Source organism: Falco naumanni, chromosome 7 (genome assembly GCF_017639655.2).
Source record: "Falco naumanni isolate bFalNau1 chromosome 7, bFalNau1.pat, whole genome shotgun sequence".
NCBI lineage: Eukaryota > Metazoa > Chordata > Aves > Falconiformes > Falconidae > Falco > Falco naumanni.
The window spans coordinates 55,058,309-55,075,618 of NC_054060.1; the positions used below are offsets into that span (position 1 = coordinate 55,058,309).

The following is a 17,310-nucleotide window of genomic DNA, read 5'->3' on the forward strand; positions in this document are numbered from 1 at the left end:
AATAAACATTTTAAAATGTTTATTATAAAGAGGGGCTCGGAAACCCAACTCATCTATCAATCAAGGTACTGAGTGGAAATAAAGTAGGAAGGGTTGCTCTCTAAATATTCCAAGCAGTTTCATTTTTATTTTGTGCTTCATTTAACTTTCTAAAATAAGTCCAGCAAATGATGACTGAATATTTTAAGCCTGTCTTGTTTCTTAAGGAAAAGTTGCTACTTTTGCTGAAGCAGTTTGGTGTAGAAAATGGAGTTCAGGGAGAGAGTCTGCATAAAACCCTTTCTATAAAAACTTCTGTTTACATTTATATAGCTGCATCAAAATGGACGAGTTGTTTTAGAATCAGAGTTGGACAAGATGATTGTTTTAGATTTTTTTCAATATAAGGCAATGAAAACCATTGCAAAATAATTTATCCTTACAGTTAGAAATTGCTGGATTAGGTCACTGCCATCTTTAGGATAGTTTCAAAGGTTAACAGTGGTAGGAAAGTATCAGTTGTTGTTTGTTCGACCCGGGCATAAGTGAGTGCTCTATCTCCTCTCATCGCTTGGCCCTGTAAACCCCTTGCCCTGCCCTCTTTTGGGCTCATTTGTGCAGAAACTTGATCTGTGTTTGATCGTGTACTTTTTCGGCATGTAGTCCTGCTGTCATGTGTCTTGGGCTTGCAGGATCTGCGTTGAGGCTGTGACATTCACATCATATTTGTTCTACATTGCAAAGGCACAGACAGCAAGCAGGAAAAGCTAAACACTTTAACTCTTAAAATAAAAACTTCAGCTTTCTTGTAATCACTGACTTCTAGTTTCTAAAACAAATTTTCTTGTTTATTTATAGGAAATTTGAAAAATCGTTATGTTGAGGTTTTTTTCATAATTCTTCTGTGTAAAGATGTATTTGAAACCCAGCCAAGCCAATTAACATATAAAGTTAATGACAGCAAAGATTTGAAACAAAGAAGGTTGTGGAAATGTTTTCCAGTGTTGGTACTTTATCACTCAGAAATATGCAGCAGAATTCTAACAAGCATTCCTGTGATTATTCTCTTATGTTTAAACAAAGAAATAATAACTCATATAAAAATATTGTATCTCTTTCAAACATTCCCTTTCAAATTTTTTTTCTTCAGATAATGCTGAAGTTTATTTTTAAATCAAAATTTTAATTGAAGAGGTTATAATTTTAACACGTACAACAAAGATTTGATGAGTCTCTGTAGTTTATTGTAGCCATTAAAAAGTTGTGGGTGCTGGCAGAATACCAGTGAAAGTCTAAAGCTGAAACAGATGTGAGTAGCAGAAACCAAGTCCAGAGAAGCGTCGGGCCCAGCTATCCAGACAGGCGCGGCCCTTCAGATGTAAATAATTTGAACAATATTAACTGGGGCTGCCAGTGTTATAGGGTACATTGGATTTATTTCACAGTTTGGTTGGCTAACGTAGTCTTAAGCAGATTACCTTGGAAGTTGGATGAGGCAAAGGTAATAAACCAAAGAGGGGTTTTCTTCTGTGTCATTAGGGAGCGAGCTAATGTTTCTGTTAGTGATTTACTTTTTTTCTGAGATTTGTACAGAATAATTTAAAAAAAAAAAAAAAATCACCTCTTGCACCCGAAATGGCAATTTTCATAGACACTTTTCATAATAGCTGTCATTAGTATTTAAAACATTTTTTTACTAGTTTACCAAGGCATTAATTATCTTTCTGTCATGGTTATTAACATAGGAAAGATTGAGTTATCATGAATGGCATGTCTTAATGGTGTAAACCTCTGGTTTTAAATACCTAGACGCTGTGGAACCAAAAGTTCAAATCTAGATGGAGCACAAACCCTTTCATCCTTTTCAGATAAACAGATTGAGTTCCATACAACTTGGTATTTTGAAGTCTTTTAGATTAGACTTTGAAGGGACAGGCTAACTTCAGTCAAAAGGGATTAAGCTAAAGTTTTGCTCAAAAAATTCAAGCAAATTTCTGGATAACCTTAATTCAACAGTTTTTTAAAACATATTCCTGAACAAACTTTATAATAGTGAGCATTCTTACATTAAAAATAATGCTTGCATTTAATATAGGCTTTTAAGGGAAAAGACATGCAAATGAATGTAATATTAAATAGCTAGATAAAAATTTTAGAGTGAAAGCTTGTTCCACTTTGAAGTCACAGGAAAAAGAATTTTTTTTCTGTAAACTCATTTTTTCATTCCAGGTCTGTATAGCCTGTATATTTCCAAGGTTTTCAAATTCTACATAGTAGCATAAGCAGATACATTGATTCATTTAACAAGTGTTAGCTTTCCAGTTAATATTTATATTTATTTTTTTAAAAAAAGGGTTTGCTTTGCATCAGTATTTTAAGATTGTAAGATATCTTATTCCTTGTCTAGAGCAATGATTTCCACTTTTTCCTTTCCCTATGATGAAAAATTATCTCCTTTTTAGTCTGGACAATACCACTTGATTGCTCTTCTTGTGCAGTAAGTATATAACACTTGAAGTGTGTAATCATAAGAAGATCTTTAGAAAGAAAGCCACTTTACCAAAGTATGATAGACTTGTATGAGTTTTACTGTGAACCTTTTATTCATCTCTCTCCAAAGTTGAACCATCTTAATTATTCAAAATCAGTTGCACTATAGATTGTTTCTGTACATACAAAATACACATTGTTCTTTACTGCAATACAAGAGCAAATTTGTGAAATTTTAAAATGCTGTTCCATTGGTCAAAAGAAAGCAATATTAGATTCATTGTATCATTTACTGTAATGTTCATTATAACTTTTTAGTATTCTTGACCTTAACAACTGAAAGATCAAAGATATTTATTGAATGGTTAAAGATGGAAACCAAGGTAGGTCCACTCTGAATACTTTCAAGAGTCACACCTTTATTTCTCATAATTAATTACATTTCCTACGAGACTGTAATGTTCAAATTCCATTGAAAATCCAGATCCTTTTGCTTTCACCTTTTTCCATGGCTACCAGTAGAAATACTAGTTGCCATTTGCTTACTGGTATTTTTTCAGTACTGTATAGGTTTTAAATTTTTACTAACTGAGTGTGAGTGACTGTATATGTAAGTGTTTACACACACACGACTGAAAGGAAATAATTTAATCTAAAATAGAAACAAGACTTCATGGATCAGCTACCTGTAATAGTCAGCTGGATTTCAGTATTCCAGGAGACGCGTTCTCAAACTGAGGGCCTCTTAACCTAGTTGTTGACAGATCTGTATCTCGCATAAATGTTACCCCCAACTTTCCCACATTTAAGTAGTGGAACTTCATCAAAACTTTAGTTTATGGCAACCCCATCTTATAAAGTTGTGTAATCCTTATAAACAATATTTAAAGGGAAGCAGGTAAAAGCTATGTGTGAAAAGCTGAGCAATGACAATGTTACATTGGCTGTTTTCATACAGAAGCATTACAAGTATTTTAAAATCATACAGAAATGCAGGCTGGTTGGTTGGAAGGAGCCTCTGGAGGTCCTGTGGTCCAAAGCCTTTGAGCAGGACTAATTTCATATTTAGATTGGGTTGTGCAGGGCCTTAGCCAGCTCAATTTTGAATCTAAGGATAGACATTCCAACACCTCTCTGGCCACCTGTTCCAGTGCTGAATCACTGTTTTTTCCTTATCCTGTGTGAGAATTTCCTGTGCTGCAACTGGTGACTATGGCTTCTTTTTCTTTAGATGTGCATTTCTGAGAAAAGTCTGGCTTCATCTTCTCTATAGCTATTCACTAGATAGTTGAAATGAAAAACTAGATCCCCAGTTAGCTTTCTCTTCACGAGGCTGAAAATGCCTGGCTTCCTCTGCCTCTTCTTCAAGTGTTTCATTTTATTTTCATTCTCAAATGGCATGACAATATGTATATTCTTTTTCAGATATGAATATGTGTGTGTGTCTGTGTGTGTATATATATATTCTTTTTCATAGAAACAGATCCAGCGCGCTGGATGTGACTAGCATGGTGTTGCCATACCGATATCAGCATCATAGCTAATTAACCCTGTCTCTTTGCATTGCTGACTAGACCAGACATTGCTTTCATTGAGTGCCTCTTCAGGGAGCTCGGTACCATGTTATATTGCAAAGTGGATGTGTGTTACAAAATTTAGACAAGAATGGAAGAGATTTTAGAAATGATAAATGGGTGGCAATTGAAAAGCGTCACTCATTCGCTATTCTTGCAACCACTATCACTGTAAATAGAGACAAGGAGGAAGCTGCAAAAAGAAGAAATAATCGGTTCACGCTCATTTAAGACTAAAACTCTCTGATTTTCCAGATTTAAAATACTGAACAACATTTGTTTTTAACAAGGATTATAAGGTAATATATTTACCAATAGGAAAATATACAACACCAGAAAAAGTTTAATCAATAATATTGATTAAAGAAGTTAATTTAAATTTCTTAAATGTGTGTTCCTATCAGAGTCCTCAAACGGAGTTAAAGGTTTTTTGCAACAAAATGCCCACTAATTAACTGTAAACCATTTTTGTTACAGAGATTAATTGATGTTGTCAATTAATGGACTCATTTTCAGCTTTTGTTGGATTTCTATGTAAGCACAGATGGAGAACTTAATTGAATGTCTTATTATTTATACAGATGGAATTCTATGCTTAGTTCATATATAATACAGCCTTAGATAAAGTCTGTTATATGGAATAGAGTTTTAGCATAATCATGATACAATAATTATCAATAGGGCAACAATTGTGATGTTGAGAGGTTTTGACTATTGTGTGATTTGCTTTGTAGACAGTAAGGCTACCGGATCACATCATGAAAATTTAAACCTATCTGTTTGAGTGTTAACTTTCTAAATAATTTGTTGAATCAATAGATATTTCCCAGTAGAAGGTGATTGATCATTCATTACAGGAGCACAGTATTCAAAAAAGTATCAAAGGTCTTTTTCTAAAATATTTTCAATGAGTTGAAGCCTTAGTCTAATTTAAATGAAATGTTTTAAGTCAACTTGTAAGTAGGGTTTAGACATCTGAGTCACATTAAATGTTCTAGAAAAATTTTCCCAGCAGGAGCGGAGAAGTTGTATGATAACTTTCCAGGAACTAGTCACTTTAATTTTCATCATATTAATTATACTTTTACATTTTAAAATTAAACTTAAAATTTTGGAAGTGCAAGCAAATAGAAATTTGAACTGTGTTGGAACATGAGGAGCCAAATAGGTGCATGTGTTATGTCTTTAGACATTAGCATAAATGGAGCCTGTTGTTTTGTACCTGGTGAGTATCGCTATATTTTTGCACTGTCCAGCATTTACGTGGTGTATTTTGAGGCAATGCAGAATGATGTAAGGAAAAGATCAAAGGACAGCTTCGTACAGGAAAAGTTATTTTGTTTAAAAGAGTTGACAAAATTATACTTTCTTCCTTCTCAGATTTTTCTGACTACTTTTTGAATAGTCTCTTGCCTCAGCAGGGTGAGATATATTTCAGTTTGTTTTGATTTGGCAAAGATACAACACAGGCATTAAAAAAAACTTTTTGTATGTGCGCATTGGATCCTATTTTACAATGAAACTAACATTTTGCCAGTGTTCCACTGGTAATGTTCATATGCGGATACATTAAGTGGAAATTTTCCTAAGTACACCATTTCTTAAAATTCCATTAGATTTTCTAGTTTGTGATAATAGAGAATAATATGAAATGGCTGTAATAAGATTTAGAAATATAATAGAGGAAAGTAGAGTTTATCCCTGGGAGCAGATGTCTGCATGTGTACACAAAGGCGAGGGAGAAAGCTCTCTGTTGGTTAAACAATGGCATGCTGTTAATTTTTTCTTTTATTTTTTTTTTCTTTGACTGAAGAATCCTAGGAAACTTCTTGTTAAAAATCGTTCTGCAAATGTTAAGATTCTCAAACAAATCTTGGAAATACCATAGTTATGAGTTTCTGTGCAGTTTTCTCTGTGCCCTTCCATGTAAATAAATGTGTGCGCGTGCTGAGCATTAGGTATATAACTATGTGGCATACATCTGGGAGCAGGTAGCATACGTCTGGGAACAGAAGGAATATTGCCCCTGTCAATGTGTGTGATGGATATTGAATGGTAATGCTAGCACTGGGAGGAACAGTGACTTCATATGTAGGGACCTCATCAGCTTTTGCTCTTTGAGGGAGTATGCAGTAAAAGGCAAGGCAGATTTCTGCTAGAATTGAGGCAGTCACATATTTACTGCCAATGATCAAACACTGAAAGTACATTAATTCAGACAGTGGGATACAAATTAGTGTAGTGAGGCTAATTAGCACTTCAAGAAGTGTTCCTGCTACTATTTGTGCTGGTTTTGACTAGGGTAGAGTTAATTTATGAATTTGCATGATTTTAAATCCAAGCACCATGCTTTAGCTAAACCAAAGCCACAAACTCAGTAGAAGAATTCATTAGGTGGAACTTTATAATCTGTCTTGCACAGAAAATCAGAGATCCAGCAGTACAGAGGGAAACAGGAGATCACTTCTCTGGCCTCCACAATTTCAGCTTATAAACATAGTCTTTCAACCATTGCCCAGCAATTCTTTTCTATCTGACCCCTTGTTCAGTACGCTAAGTAACATGTTTGTGTGTTTGAAAGGTCTTTTTTTTCCCTAGCACTGTAAAAATCTTGGGTCATCCAATTAAAAATATTATTATTACTGCTTAAAAATTTTTACTTCCTCTAAATAAGCCAGACAAGACTCTTCAATTTCAAAATACTCATTTGTTTCTTCTGTTCACACAGAAGGTAAATGTTCGGGTTTCTCAGCAGGTTCTGCTAGCACACATTTCTGCACTCACAGCAGATCTTAATGATGTGCGGAGGTCTGTATATTTGGATCTTGATGCTAACCAAAACTTTCTACTCATAACATGTGCTGGAATCACTTAAGAGATCTTACAAAGAGTTGACTAGAAAATTTTGAGGGTTTAGTCATATATTCATTTATATGTGCTGTTCAGTCCCTTGCAGTATGCTTATCCACTGAAGGGCACACTGAATGTAAACTACTATGTCAGAGAGAATACATTAACCAGAGACTCAGATATGTTGCTATGGTGTGAAAAATATTTAGTTTTACTAGCAATCTTTGTTCATTTTGTTAAATGTGTTCTTAGGAAACAATCTTAACAGAAAGGTTTTTAAATTATTTGTATAAAATGTTGATACCCTTTGACAAACCAAGGAGCAAAAAATTTTCTTTTAGATTAGTTGAAACTAATAGAGGCCTGACAGTTCCTCTGTGTGCCATCACATACTGGAAAAGTTCAAAATGAACTTAAAAGAAACAGGCAAAAACCCCTCACAAATCTTAAACCTGAAAGACAAAGCCAGAATACCTGATCAAACTTGGGAAAATTGTCAAGATGTCTGACTCCCCGCTTCCGTTAAAACTCCATTAGAACAGGTGAGCTTTAAAGGGTGTTTTGTATGCCACCAATTCTATTATTTCACGTTACACAGCTTAGGACTTCCTATGGAAATGTTTTTCTGTCTCATTTATATGTGAGAGCTTGAGCACCTAAACAGATACATGTTTCTCTGTGGTAGCAGGGAAATATATTTCAAACAGGGAAGGATCAGACTGTTTGAAGTTGCACTTATTGGTGTCTATCCTCTGAAATGTTTTTTTTTAAGAAAAACAAAATACTAATGAGCGAATAATTGTACATAGAAGCACATTTCTTTTTCTAAATTAGCTGAAAACGTTACAGAACAGTAACTATGCAAGTGATTAGTAGGTTAGAATGTTGCAGTTAGTTTTATATGTGCTAGCGCTTCTTTTGCATTAAATTCTTGACCTTTATTTAAGACAATAAAAACAAAGCTGGAGAATAGAGTACCACCACAGTTTGATCCTCTTCTACATTTTTCTGAGATACTTTTGTCTCAAAAAGCCTCCCACCCCATTTCGTGGCATTTCCCTCTCTACTTGATGCAAAGGCTTTTGTATGAGTCAACCCAGCTTTGTCTAGGGTTTTAGGGCTTGAACCTTTATTGTGTTGCTGTCATTGAAAAGATCCATTTACTTGCAAGGTTGTAATAAGCACAATAGCTGTAGATGGCACTGATATAATGAAGGTGGTAAAGGTACCTGCAGTAAATACGTAACTAAGTTGCATGTAATAACAAGAGAGTATAACCAAGTCCTGCAACAGTGTCTACACGGAAGCATCTCCTCTAACTTCTTAACTTGCCAAGTTGTTTGTGAGTAAGAAAATGTAATAAAGCAAAACCAAACTAACTAAATAATGAGGAACTTATGTAGCACTTGCTGAGTGATTTAAATTTATGCTTTTTATCTGAAGTTTATTAGATTTTATTGCGGTATATAGGCCCAAGGAGTGTAGCAGACTTCTGCGCTGTAAAAAAAATGGATCCTCTCGTACAGAAATTTGTGGTTATTTAGTGCTACATCGAATTCATTTGTGGTATGGGTTCAAATCCTCTTTGAAATGGAAAAGATAAGGGTTCTAAAAAAACCTGCTCGAATAGTAACCCTCCTGTCAAAGCCTGCATTATAACAGGAAAATGAAATAGCAAGCTTGGCAGTGTAACCTGCCAGGCTGGGAGCAGGCAAGGGGTGGGGGCATGCTCAGCAGCTTGCACAGTGGCATAACTCATGGGGGATAGTGTCAGTGACAGGTTTATAGGAATTCATGGTGTTGATACTTGGTTTCACTGTCAGGATGATTCCTTTAAATGCTACTGGTATGTTCTGGTGAGTAAATAGTTAGTAATTTACTGTTATCAACGTTAAACTATTTCTGGTTTTGCATTTGCTTTAAAAATGGTGCTTAAAAAATTCCAAGTCCTGTCTGATTGACACTGAAATACCCTTTACGTGGAAGTTTGTTTATGGGCAGTGATTCTTTTGACAGATTTACAAGTGTCTGTGGAGTTTTAAAAGACTATTGCCCAATAGGCATTAAGTGAGAGACATTCTATTTTGTAAATATTTTCACTTATATTGGGGATTTTTAAAGAACTTTTGAGCCAAGTACTGCATTAAAACTGAAGACAGTGGCAAACTGATAATCAGCAGTTTCCAGCTTTGTTTTAATGTTTTGCTAATGGTTTCCATTTCTGTGGCCAAGATTTGCCGTCGGTGAAGCAAGATGTACATCCAACAATTTCTAAGGGCTTTTCAAGTACTATTGCACACTTGCTTTTTCTTTTTTCTTTTTTTCTTTTTTTTTTTTTTTTTGCAATAGCTCATTTAGAAATAAACAATGTTTGAAGTAGCTTATTACATTTAATTTCACTAATATAAAATGCATACCAAGAAAATGAACCAAAAGTTTATTACATTAATGGAGAATTTGCCTCTTTTTAAACCCGGTAATGCTGAAACAGGCTGTTTGTTTTCTCAAATTATTAATTTGGAATGAGATGGTGAGAGAAGAAGTGTGCATGTGCTGTCAGATTCCTCAGAATTCCTTCAGATTCCTCAGAACTTCAGAAAGAATTTTTTTCAGAAAGTTTTTCAGAATTTATTTCGAAGAAGGAATGCATAATAGGATGCTTTACCACAGAATCATTCTAATAAAAGCCTTGCTAAAATAATTTTCTTTTTAAAAAAAGAAAGGGTTTATATTGTAGTGAATGTGAGAACAAAATATAAGAAAATCATGCAATGGTCCCTCACACGTGTTATATAGCATTTTTAGCAAAGATGATCAGGGCAACTGATGGAACAGGACTTCTCAGTTGTAATTTTTTGTGTAATTTTTGGCATGACTTGATAACTTTATGTTTTTTTAAATGAAAATTTTTCAGGTAAATTTCTGAGTAAACAAACAAAAAAGAACTTACATAACAGGAAATTCAGTGAATGTTTGTTATCAGAAACCTTTATATTACGTTGTGCAGAACTGAGTCAGGTCATACAGTTGTATGATAGCCTTTCACCAATATTACAAATTACAACTGCCATTTTAATCAAAACCTTTGATTTAGCCCTGTCATGAAAATCTTTCTCTTCTGTCATATGTGTCTTTATTTGTATCTGATTTGTGATTCCTTTGAACAGACTTCCAGCATTCTTTGCTATATCTATCCCCAGGCAAATGTGATGATGTTCCAGAGTTCTTCAGCCTAAAAGCTACATTTAGTTGGTGGTCCTAGCCTTCGTTTTCTTATAGGTATTGGACAAGGAATCATTATTCTGCATCGGACATTTCATTATTGAAGGGAAAACTGAGACTGGCGAGATTTCAGCAGGAATGCAAAATTTTTGACACTGCAGTTCAACCTGAAGTTCATGACTGCCTTCTGCCAGTGACTCCATACCTATGTGATGTGTCTTATTTTTAACATTAGCAAGTAAATAAATTCAAGTTTTATTCAGATATTTCACTGCAGTTAACTTTAAATGGAATTAGTTAACCTCCAGTTGCCCAGATAATTTTTTGTTTGTTTGTAGACCAAAAGTAAAGGTTATTGAGTGAAGTATAACAAGTTAAAGGATTAAGCGCTGTAGGGCAAACATGTTGCTTTTGTGATTAACAGATTTTCACATCATAACCCTTGTCCTTGATTCCTTTAGCTCAAAGCTAAAACTTTCTCGGAGCTCTTCAGTCCAGTGTGACACCTGAAAGAACTTCAGGAAGTAAGGGGATAGATTTTAGTTTTAGATAAATATCATCTGGATAAACATCATCAGCAGACAGAATCGTACAAAGGTCTCTTTTTAAGGCTTTCCAGAGTCTGCCAGCATTTATTTGACTTCTTTTGTCTCTTTCAGTTTCATTGTTTCAAGATGACTTAAGCAATGCAAACTGCTGTCACATTTTACCTCATCTCATCTCATTTCAAACTTCTAGAGTTTTAATCAGGACCCTTGATTCACTTATTCTGTTCCTTCTACCTCATTTGCTCTTCTGTACCTGCCTTCTTGCTCTTCCTCTTCTCTCATGCCAAATGTTGATCTTCTTGTTAAGGATGTTAGGATTCTTCTTAAGAATTCACTATCCAAAACAGCTTTTTCTCTATACACTGGTGGTACTTGTCCATATTTTCCTGTAGCTTTTGTCATCTGATTGAGGTTAATGTTAGTCATCTTTATTAATAAAAAAGTCTATTAAATTTCTTTTTAATTTAGAAGCAATTCATTTTAATCTTGGTCATTTAAATATTTACATGGGATTTACGTGAGTAACCTTTCCAAATCTTGCGTTATTAAAGCTCGTAGGAAGCATCTAGGAAGATTTCAATACTCCAGACAGTGTATTAGCAACACTATATGTTTGGGAAAATGCCTTTCTAGAATATGTTAAGAGTGTGGTTAGATACTACTGTAGCTACAACTCATCATATTATGATACATATTCATAGAAATCTACATTTGTATGGATTTATAAAAATATAGTTATATAAAATCATTATAAAATAATTATTGGCTTGCAATTGCTGCAACCTTAAATGATTGTAATAATCATGTGCATTCTATAGTTACTGTGTGCCAATTGCCTGAACATTATGTGTACTAACACTTTTACGCTTTAGTCATTTTATACTTATCTAAAATAATTTCTAGGTATTGCCTTATATGATTTTCTGTAGATTTGTTTAAACACAAAGAAAATGCACAAATCTGTAGCTTCTGCTTTGTTAAAACTTCCAGTCAGAAACTTGACAATACTGTCTCGGTTATTTTGTTAGATTTTTTCCCCTATACAATTCTAATATGTCTGTCTTCTTCGAAAATAAAGTGTTACAATTTGCTTGAATAGCTGTAGAAATCTTCTAACTCTACAAACATAAATGTTAAGTATACATTCATTTCATTCAGTGTATCATAACAGTCATGGAAAGTTCAAATTTTTACTGGTGAAGAGGCATGTATCATGAAAAAATAATCTTTAAAAGTTGCATGAACTCCCTGATTTGTTTTGCTTTATTTAATTTATTAATGACACAGAACTGAGCAGCTTGTAAAAGACTTCTTTTCTCCATCTGGTACGTTCAAGTCAATGCTCCATTCTGCCTACTGTCTGGCATACAAATAAATATCCATTAACTTTTCTCTGAACAGTTTCAAAGGTCCATCTTATGCTACAGGTTGAAAGACTAGAGATTAAAGATAAACTTTATAGCGTAGCCCGGGTCATTTTACTTAAGCTCTGGAGCTCCACAATAATGTCATGGTCCACAACCTACATGAGTTGTGGAGGGATGCTAAATTAAAATAAACACTTAGATGGGAACAAGTATCTTTTCAGCATTTTTCTGTAACAACTGCCCAAAAATATTTCTGGTCTCAATTAGTTGAAAAGCTGTCTTTTTTAGTAAGTCCTGGTGGTCTAAGGATATTTTAGGTACACTACTAGTCGTACAATAAATTGTATGCATCCCATTGACTTTTTTCATGGTGCTGCAAACTAACATGACATTTTAATTACAAATCCTCAACTTCTGTTTTCATGGTTGTGCATTAATTTTTGCTGCAATAAATTGAATTATATAATGGTGGTAGCAATATAATGTAAAATATGGTTCATGCAGCCAAACTGTAACTCTCAGGTTTAACTCCAAATTAAATTTCCATCTAAATTTAGCTTCTTGGGAATGAAGAGTTATGGGAAAAATAAAAATCTTACGGTAGTTCATAAATTCAGTTGCTAAATGGAAGGCAATTGCATTTTGATTTCTAACAGTCTCAGTTCATCTTTAATGTGGAATGCTGGAATCTGCAAAGTTTACTAGAAGTTCTAGGAATGTCAAAATTCATTGGTAACTAACCAGGAGGTTTTAGAAAGTGACATGGCATCAGGTCTTAAAATAACAGATAGATTAAATAGTAAACAAATTGCAGTTAGATGTAAGTTAACTTTTTTACAGACTTCTACTATTTCATATCACAGCCTGGAATTTGAATGCCTAAGTAAAGCTGAATTCCTGCATCTGTGTTAGGAAACATGGTTGAGGATAGGATGCCTGGCACTGACTGACTGAAATCAGTCCAGATAGAAGGCATCCTCCACTCACCACAGAAACAAAGTTTAGTCTTTTAAATACCATCTAGAGGAGGGGGTCCTCAAACATTTTAACCAGGGGGCTGGCACGCAGATGAAGTGGCAGGCAGCCATCTGCGGCTGCTGGGTTTCCCCCCCCACCCCCCGGCGGGGGGGGTTCTGTAAATACCGGGGGCCGGATTGAGGACCCTGGGAGGACGTATCCAGCCAGCGGGCCGTAGTTGGAGGACCCCTGAGCTAGAGTTTGTGTGTGAGGCAGTCTGTGTTAGTGGCAAGTCTCAGCAAATACCTGGACTTTTAGGACAAAGTCATTACTAAAGACGAATTCCACTCTTTAAACACGTATAGAATTTTCTATTTGGTATGCTAGACTAGTGTGGTATTTTTCATTTTAACATAATTGCTGGATTCCTTAATGCTTATTTATTTCCATTTCCTTTAAAGTCTTGGTGACTAATTTAGGTGTAGGCTTCTACAGTGTTGATATCTACTTCTGGTAGGCAAATTATGTCACAAACATCTTTCAACTTCTTTTTTTAGCCTCTGAAAAGCAGATGAAGTTAGTTTGCAAAGAGTCTTCTGAAGAGCATCTCCAGCCCTTCAAGGAGAAATTAGAGGAATTCTTCCAGAAAGGTAATCACAGTTGAAAGAAAAAAATATTGCTAAATAATGTAGTGGTTTGAAGGTTGTGCATAACATAAGCTGCATTAAATATCTGTTGCCGCTGAAAATATCTATCATCTGTTATGGATTATGTTCCTGATGTGCCTAATATATACTAAGAATATGAATAATATTTATGTAGATCTTGGACATCACTTGTCAAATATAATTAATCTCACTCAATTCCTATTTGTTATTTTCTGCTTTTTTCTTTATCATTTTTTGTAATCAAAATGAAAAAGATATTCATCATAGACCAAATTTATCAGAGAGAATATAAACCCACAGGTTTATAAAAGACTAGAATGAAAAATACCCTTCTAGAGAAAGCCCGCATATATACGTGAAGTAATGGTATCTTTTGTCATAGTGTGGTCTTATGAAGTAACTAATTCAGATTTAAAGATTTTTGTCTTGTGTGCAACAGAAATAGGCATAAGGAAGTGATTTACCAGGACAGAGTACAGAGACAACAGGGGTGAGATCCAAGGTCCCATTTGATCATCAGTTCAAGACAATGTAAACGCAGGTTTCTGTTGAAAAGACAGTCCTGCTCCCTCCTGTTTCCCAGATTATGTGTTCCCTGTTACCTGCTTCTGCCAGCAGCGTATCTCTGGAACTGTGCAAAAATAAATGAGGGAATAGATTATTTCCCCGCCCTCTGCCAAATTGTAGGAGTACGGACTACTTGGGTAATCAGAGTAGAGTGTTGCATTTCTGATGACTATATTAAGAACTGTTAAGAATTAAATATTACCAAAGAACTAGTATTTGTCACAGAAACTGTGAACAGTTTAACAATTTACTGTTTTGGTCACAAATCCAATACACAGTACCATACAAGCTGCTATGAAAAAACTCCACCCCAACTAAAAGCGGCAGCAGGAGTAGCAAATGCATACCACCACAGTCCCAAAAAATAAAGGCAACACAGTACCCTAGTTTCTCCTGCAAAGCTGAGCTACCTAATTTCTGATGAGTAGAATATGATAAAAATACCCAGTTGATCTTGGAAGAAGATCAGTTCTGCTTTAGAGAAATTGCAATTTAATTGCATGTTATCATTTCAAATAGAAAAACATATTCTTCCATATTTTTGACCTGTTTATGCCTGTTGATGTTGAAATTGAGATATCTGTCAGCCTAACAGAAAATTTTGCCCTTATGTCTGTAAATAATGTATATATTTAAAAAAAAAAAAAAAAAAAAAAAGAGGATACATTTTTGCACAGTGTCCTGGGACAATGAGTTCTTCATATAAATTATTAAATTTATTGGACACTTTTTAGTGTTTCAGGCTTTTTGTATTCTAGAAGGAGAAAAAACACATGGATTACTTGTCCGCTTTTGCTCCTTTTGCTTTATAATATTATGTTTGATGGTATCTAGTTGTACACATTTAATTTTTACTAATTTAACTTCTCGTCTTTTGACACTTCTGTCCTCTACCTTTTTTTGAGATGTCAGTAGGTTGTCAGAGCCTACAATTATTAACCATATTTCTCTTTCAGTCACCTGATTTATTTGAATCTTTATAATTGGTGGGTGATACTTTCTGTGGCGTTAGAACAGAAATCTTACAAAATTCTACACTGAAGATCAAAGATTGGTAAAAATAACGCAGAAACCCATTTTGATTTATGGTACTAGAATAAGCATTGAACAAATGTCAAACTCAGAGGTTCACTTTAGATAAGTGTCTGCAAACTCAGCTGCTTCTCTGAAATTAAGAGTTAACTGATAATACTGAGCATCCGTTAAGCATGTGCTTTCAGTTTTGTTTGTTTGAAAGAAGAGTTGTGGCTGGTTTAAGCAAATGTAAGAAAAATTTGTCTGTTATCTTTCTGCCAGCTCACAGCAAGTATCCAAAGCTGAGAGGCTTTTCTGAAACTTCTGGCTTGAAAATAGGGCTGGAACTCATAGAAATTCAGGTTTTTCTCACACACACAATTTCCCATCATTTCTAGTCAATGCTAAATTGGAAATACTGTAAGAAAAAAACCATACTGATTTGCTTAAACTGAACTGTTTACATTTCCTAATTACAATTAATACCAATTAAAATCTAATACTTGCTCTGTTGTAACAAAAAACACTGAGAGTGTTGTGGAGACTGACATTCTAAAATGCTAGAGGGGATAAACTGTACTTCTGCTGATGTCAGTGCTGTTTTGTGTAGCTGAATGTAATGTATCCTAGTGCCTTCAACAGGGAATTAGGTGCCAAAACCTTTAGGTTCTATTCCCAGTTTAGCTACTTGACATGTGATGCTAGAATAGTTGCTTAAGCTCTTTTTCTTATTTTTATTCTTTTTCTCTTTTGAAGAGAGCACATCACTTTTCTGATACACAGAATGTTAAATAATGATTCTTGCTATTTTTGTAGTGAAAGATAATCTTTGTCAAGTACTTTGCGATTCCCACATGAAAGACATCATGTATAAACCGTGTTAATACTTCATTCACTGTATTTGATATGTCCATGCTTTTTTAAAAGGGTTTAGATCAATCTCAAGGTGGAAATAATCTTTAGTAGATTTAATTACATTATATGCAACAAACTATAGTAGTTTTATTGTAATATGGAGACCTAAGAATTACTATAAATTAATATACACCTACTGTATTTCCAGTGGAATTACTGTATGGGGGTTTTTTCCAGAAATATGTTCATAACATTTTCCATTTAAATTTCCATGATATTAAAAAATACTTTGAAATCATGAAATTATTGGTTGGTTTGGAATGCTCCTTAATTTATGAAATTCTCGCTTAGAATTGCTTTGAAGAAAACTCCTCTTTTAGTATGAAACTATCTCACACAAAAAAATCAAAATACTTAGATGAATATGAGAAAGATGCAAAATACTCTATTTTGAAAAGGAGAAAAGAAAGTATTTTTTTGCTGCAGCTGTGAAGCTCACTGGAAGGGGTGCTGGCCAGTGGCCATTGGTGTTAGTTTTTCATAACATTTTTTATTCTCCTTGTGCATTCTTTCAAGAATAATACAAACCAGATAGTAAATGACAGAGTATGCAACTAGCCTACTAAAATTCATTTCTTATTTTGCCACTTGACTATTTCTTATTGTTTGTCCATTTTAATAAATACGGAAATGCATGACACAGATTCATGCAGGATCTTGCAAAATCTGGTCCCAAATTCCCCTTCATTGCTTCCAGGTCAGAAAGTATGTAAAAACTTTAAATCTGAGCCCAATTTCCTCCCTCATATACTGGAATGTGCAAATCAAAAAGTCTGTATGCTCCATAGCAGATAGCATAGTAAGAGCATAGCTGCCTTTTCATGTCTAAGAATAAATCATCTTGATGATGAAGATTGTGCTATTAAAGAAATTCATTCAGTTTACAGCAGAGTCTGGGAAGCAAGTAGTCTGATGTCAAGACACAACGGTTTTTGAAAATCATTAATAGTGGAAAGCAACGTTATTTGGGAAAGGCCCATGATACAGTGAGGTGTCCAAGGTAACAAAGCAAAATGTAGAGGGAGGGATTTGTCAAATAGAATAGATATGTTGAGAATAATCCAGATTAATCCCATAGTAGAAGAAATTGTCCTGTGTTTAGAATTCTCACCTAGCACTTGGTTAAGTCATTGCCTTGATATAACTGCTATATGTCTTA

General features: G+C 34.5%; 1 protein-coding gene across 1 annotated transcript in view; it reads left to right on the forward strand.

Moving 5' to 3' along the window:
- Nucleotides 1–17,310, forward strand: part of LOC121091414 (formin-like) — a 147,895-nt gene that overhangs the window by 87,283 nt on the left and 43,302 nt on the right. The window contains exon 13 of the mRNA XM_040601174.1: nucleotides 13,545–13,637. Coding sequence (XP_040457108.1) covers nucleotides 13,545–13,637 — 93 coding nt within the window. The remainder of the gene's footprint in view (nucleotides 1–13,544; nucleotides 13,638–17,310) is intronic.